Here is a 5,816-nt window from a genome sequence, read left to right as displayed (position 1 = left end):
GGGTAATTTCTACAATAGGACCCTCCTGCGAGGTTATCCACTATGGGTCACAAAGGAGTTTGTGACCCAACTCGAATCTTATCCTCCTCTGTGTTTTTCGTGGAGTCTCAGGCTATGTACTGAGATTCCTTCTCTTTAACTATATCTCTCTTTTTTCCTCTTGTGTATCACTCTCTCTTTCTCTCCCCCCAGATTTTCCAACCCCCATCTCACACCTTCTCTTCCCCTTTTTATATCCTTCCCTTAGTGGGTTTGTCATCATGAATGACGAGTTTTCCCAAAAAGATGGCCCTATTTTGACCTATATTCCTAATCGGATGGGACCTACTGCACATTTCTGAATTGACTCTATTGGAACTTGTGCCAACCTCCAAATCTATGCTCGGCTAACGGATATCCCCAAGGCATTATGTAATGTTCTTGGTGATGCCTTTGGTCGATTTGTACTATACCATCCTTGGACCCTCCATCACTTGTTTGGTACGACTTGATTGGGCCTAACTTAAGTGGGCCTTGGCCAGTATTTGATTTATGAAGTGTACACTAACCATTAAAAATTCTTTTAGTCAATCAAATATATTTATAATTCAGGTTTATATTAAAGAAAATTGATTTTTTATTTTTATTTTTATTTTTTTATCATATGAATCATATTGGATTGATTACTTGTTAAGAATGTTAACATGATATTAACTCATTTATTAATCATTTTACAGCATGCCGAATTGCTCTTAAACGAATTCATTTACACCTTAGATTTTTGTGACCCCTCCACTCATGCTATTGAGATATTGGCTATTCGATCATTTCTTCGCCAAAATCTTTATTTAATTTTTAAATTTGTTTTCATCCTAGGGTTTTATGAGGGTATAGAAGCGAGTGTAGAACACAAACCTCGACACTCAAAAAAACCGTAATGGATACATCGACAGCCACCTTGTCTAAACCCCACACAAACCACTGAAAATGGAAAGCCCAGATTCAAAAACCACAATATCTCCTCCACCACCGCCACCACCACAACAAGAACCCGAACCCAAAAAGCTTAAAATGTCCACCACCACCACTTCGGACGACGAAGACACTACCACCACCACCACCACCACAAGCCCCAAAAAGCAAAGATACAAGCGCCGCAAAATCGCGATCTTCTTCGCCTACTGTGGCGTGGGCTACCAAGGCATGCAAAAGAACCCAGGTGCCAAAACCATCGAATCCGACCTCGAAGAAGCGCTCTTCCTCTCCGGTGCGGTGCCCGAACAGGATCGAAACAACCCGAAACGCTACGACTGGGCTCGCTCGGCCCGAACCGATAAGGGTGTCAGCGCCGTGGGTCAAGTAGTCTCGGGCAGGTTCTATATCGACCCGCCGGGTCTCGTCGAGCGGCTCAATTCGAATCTCTCCCCTCAGATTCGGATCTTTGGGTTCAAGCGGGTGACGGCGTCGTTTAATGCCAAGAAGTTTTGCGATCGAAGGAGGTATGTGTATTTGCTACCTGTGTTTGCCCTTGATTCCTCTTCGCATCCTGATAGAGAGAGCGTTTTGGCTAGTGTAGGGTCTGGGAATGAGCTTGTTAAGTGTTTAGAATGCTCCGAGAGAGGCCGTAAGGTCGTAGGTATAATGGGTAAGCGTAGTTTTGAGTTTAAACCTGTGAGTCCTGAGTCAGGCATTTCGTCGAACAGTGAGGATGCAAGAGTAGAATCTAATGTTAACAATGAAAATAGGGGTTCTGTTGAAAACGGTGATGCTGATAAGTCAAATTCTGAATCTATGGAGGAACCTAAGGTTGTAGATCACAAGGAAGTTTCTGAAATTGTGGTTGAAACCGTAAGTTCTGACCAGAATGAGGGTACTGATGAAAAAGCAAATGGAGAGGAGAAGGGTGCAAAGGGAAGTGGGTTTTGTTATGGTGAGAAGGAGAGGGAGAGGTTTAGTGGAATTTTGATGCATTACGTGGGGACTCATAACTTCCATAACTTCACCACCAGAACGAAAGCTGAGGACCCTGCTGCGAAGCGCTTTATCATTTCATTCGAAGCAAACACTGTGGTTACGGTTGAGGGCATTGAATTTGTCAAGTGTGAGGTTGTGGGACAGAGCTTCATGCTTCATCAGATTCGTAAAATGATTGGGCTTGCGGTGGCTATCATGAGGAATTGTGCTCCGGAGTCATTGATAGAAAAAGCTTTTCAAAAGTAAGTGCTCCCTTCTTTGTATTTATTGCTTGCATTTTTGTTTGAAAACTTACAATGTGATTCTCATAACATTATGTACCAAAAAAAAAAAAAAAAATTGCAGGGATGTGAACATTAATGTGCCTACGGCTCCTGAGGTTGGTTTGTTCTTGGAGGAATGCCTCTTTAGCTCATATAACCAGAAGTGGAAAGACACTCATGAAGAGGTGTCAATGAAAGCATATGAAGAAGAGGCAGAAGAATTCAAAATGAAGCAAATCTACTCTCATATTGCATCAACAGAGCATAAAGAGGGAGCTGTGGCCCTTTGGTTGCATTCTCTGAACCATCGGAATTATCCAGATTTACGCGTTGACAACAATGAAGACACCAGTAATGGGAAAAGTACTGAAGTAGTGAACATGGCTGAGTGAATTGGCACTGCAGAAAAGATGATTTGGAGCACTGCATTGACTTTTATGCGTGCCCTTATTTACAATATTCATATACTAATTGATCATCTGGAAAAACAATCACATGTGTTGAATGTATGACCCCAATACGTGTTCTGTTTTCAGTTCATCATTTGAGGTAATCCATTTACATAATTTATATGATTATTGACAAGTTTTGATAGGATTACTGCAGCTGTTGGTGGTTCTTTTATAGCATATGGATGTTTGATATACTTGGGAATTTATTGGTTTTTTCGAATTCTTGGGAAAATTTTCTGCAGCATCTTTTTTCAGTTTCTTCATTTCTGGCATTTTCATGAAGCTGAATATGTTTTTTGAGAAAATTCATGATGCAAAATTTTACTCATTTTAGCTTTGTTAAGCCATTCTCCTAAAGCTTCATTAGTAATTTTTTGGAGAAAAAAGAAACAAACACATGCCTTGCATGTGCCACCAAAATTATTGCTCAAAATTATTGTTTGAAAAGGGGGGGAAAAAATCTGAGGCCTGCTCCTTCGGTATGTATAAGTTTTTGTAACCTTTTCTTTCCCACCCTTTTTGTGGTTTAGATGGTTGGATAATTAGAGGAGCCTAATGCTAGTTGAGCATTTTGGATATCATTTTGCTTGGTACTTTTGTTTAGGATGATTAAGCCTCCAGGAGTGGAGAGGCCAAAGCGTGTATTGTGAGCACTAGAACCGGGTAAACACCAGAGGCAAAATCAAGATTTCAACATCGAAAATATCATATTCTATCTTTTATGCGCCACAGATGTATAACTGTATGAGTTGTAATAAGGTAATATTTGTAATGGATAAATGGATTTCAACATTACATCAATATCATGTTCAAATAATATATTGAAGACAGGCAATTTCTCACAAATGCAAGTAGCCATCAAGTAGTAGGCAGAAAACATATTCGCATGGTCAAACTTACTGTGAAGCACTTGGATTACACTGCAGAGGCATGATACATTGATACATCATCTTTCATGCTTTAATTCATCAAGTAACAAAGAAAACGTTAGAGCTGGAGAATAAAAAAACACAACTAATTTGGTAATGTCTTCATATTACACAAAATAGCAGAAGCAAAATTCTGTGGGTGTTAAATTCACAAATGAAGCTTTTGACAATGAGAAATGCACGTTTACAATATTTTCACAATAAAGTTTAGGTACAAGATTGTTACTTAGCCTGTTATTGATGAGTAAAAAAGAAAATAGTTTCAGTACTACTACCTAGAATTTATTAAAATGTTGTGGACATAACATTTCTTTTTCTTTTTAGGAATTGAGAGGCAAAAGAATCGTATATAAGTTAGGCAACAAGAAATGCAAGCAAACAATAAGCATTTGTGAAGTGGTCTATTGATGTAATTGTGAATGATATCCTTTCTACTATAAATATTTTTGAGGATGTATCTTTCTCTTTTGTTAGAAGAGAGGGCAATTCTTCAGCCCATCTCTTAGCCTTTTGGGCTGCCTTCTGGCATAAATCTGGGCCTATTCCCCTCTCTTGCCCTCCTGCTATTGTAGCTCAAGCTCTGGACTGGAAGGAGATGGGTTGGGGCCCAAAGCTGGTTGGTTTCGGCCTTCTTTGCAATAAAATGAGGTTGTTCAGAAAAAAATAAATATTTTTTTATTTTTTGAAGGGCATAGAGTCAATGCAATTCTCACCGCTAGCGTCAGCAATGGGCCTCTTCGAGGTCAGTATCGGTTGTTACGGGGCATTGAATATTGATGGGATTAGGAGGAGTCTCTGAGATTCCAAATTAGTCTGAGTGAGAATCGGAATTCCTGGAAAAACATGAATTCCATGGAAGTAGAAGAAATGGCGGTTGACTGGACCCGACTCCCGCGAGACATCCTGGAAACAATATCCAAGAATCTCACAATTTACACCGACTACCTCCGATTCCAAGCCGTATGTCACACGTGGCGAATCTCTGTCCCAAAGATCCCTCACCACCTCCCTCCTCAACTCCCATGGCTAATGCTCCCACTCTCCCAACAATCCCAGTCTCAATCCCACCGACCTTTCCTCGACCTCTCCGACCACAAAATCCACCTCCTCAACCTCCCCGAAGCTGCTTCCCACCTTAAACGCCGATGTGGCTCTTCACACGGCTGGCTCATAATCCTCGACGAAACCCCCACAATTCTTCTCCTTAACCCTCTCACTCGAGCCAAGCTCAATTTGCCTCCTCTCTTCACTTTCCCCAACGTTGTCACCTTCAACTACTCCGAGATCGGCAAAGAATACGCCCTCCGATCCTTGTCTGGAAACATCTACCGCCGCAGTTTGAAAGAAATGCGCGACTCTTTCATCAAAAAACTCGTCCTCTCCTCGAGTCCTGCTCTAAATACCAACTTCATCGCGCTGGCGATTCTCAATCAAACCGGCGATTTAGTCTTCTGTAAGAATGGCGATCAAGCTTGGACTTTCATACACGACGCAAGGTCTTTCTGCGAGGATGTGATATACTATAACGACCTATTCTACGCGGTGGACAAGAGCGGCGGTATTGCTGTGTGCGATGTACACGGTGAGAACTCGCCGCGCGTTTCGATTATCAAAAGATTCGAAACCCCGAGACAATTCGGGGGCGATATGCAATACCTGGTGAATTCTGGGGACGATTTGTTGTTGGTTACACGGTACTTGGATCTTGGATACGAAGACGGTGGTGACCCTTACAACAGTCCCACTGTGTTCTACAAAACGGTGCAGTTTGAGGTTTTTAGAATGGATTTTAGCAGAGGGCCACCGATGTGGGAGAGGGTTTGGGACTTGGGTGATCGAATGTTGTTCGTTGGAGAGAATTCTTCGTTGTCGTTGTCGGCTTCGGATTTCCGGGGATGTTTAGGGAATTGTATCTATTACACGGATGATTACTGTGAATCGAATTATGATGGTGCTTTTCGAGATTATGATATAGGGATCTTTAATTTATGCGATGGAAGTATTGAAGCTTTGCCATGTTACCACCCCAATTCACATTCTCAGTTGCATTGGCCTCCACTTTGGGTTTCACCCAATCCATGCTAAATATTGGAGCCTGAAGCCTTGAATTGATGTAAGTTAATCACTCACTTCTAGGGGTCCTCTTGTATATGTATTTCTTTTATATGTATATATATGTTGCTTCTAAAATTGCTTTGGATGCAAGTGATGATTTTAGC

The 5,816-nt window shown here is 41.4% G+C and overlaps 2 protein-coding genes across 3 annotated transcripts; both read left to right on the top strand.

The window, feature by feature from the left end:
- The first annotated feature begins 743 nt into the window (after positions 1-743).
- Positions 744-3,423, top strand: LOC142622709 (uncharacterized). 2 transcript variants are annotated; one of them, XR_012841949.1, is made up of 3 exons: positions 744-2,195; positions 2,299-2,765; positions 3,273-3,423. XR_012841949.1 is itself a non-coding variant. In XM_075796238.1 (2 exons), the coding sequence occupies exons 1-2, from the start codon at positions 967-969 to the stop codon at positions 2,606-2,608; spliced, it is 1,539 nt and encodes a 512-aa protein (XP_075652353.1). In that variant the 5' UTR covers positions 744-966; the 3' UTR covers positions 2,609-2,900. The 2 variants fall into 2 exon arrangements, 1 of the variants encoding a protein (XP_075652353.1); XM_075796238.1 differs by lacking the exon at positions 3,273-3,423 and having other exon boundaries at positions 2,299-2,900.
- An 872-nt stretch (positions 3,424-4,295) lies between these two features.
- Positions 4,296-5,816, top strand: LOC142607740 (F-box protein SKIP23-like). The gene has a single exon (XM_075779352.1). It carries the CDS (start codon positions 4,441-4,443, stop codon positions 5,680-5,682), a length of 1,242 nt encoding a protein of 413 aa, XP_075635467.1. The 5' UTR covers positions 4,296-4,440; the 3' UTR covers positions 5,683-5,816.

The sequence above is a fragment of the Castanea sativa genome, chromosome 1, assembly GCF_040712315.1.
Source record: "Castanea sativa cultivar Marrone di Chiusa Pesio chromosome 1, ASM4071231v1".
NCBI lineage: Eukaryota > Viridiplantae > Streptophyta > Magnoliopsida > Fagales > Fagaceae > Castanea > Castanea sativa.
Note: the sequence above shows the minus strand (reverse complement) of the source record. Positions and strands in the feature narration are given on the sequence as shown.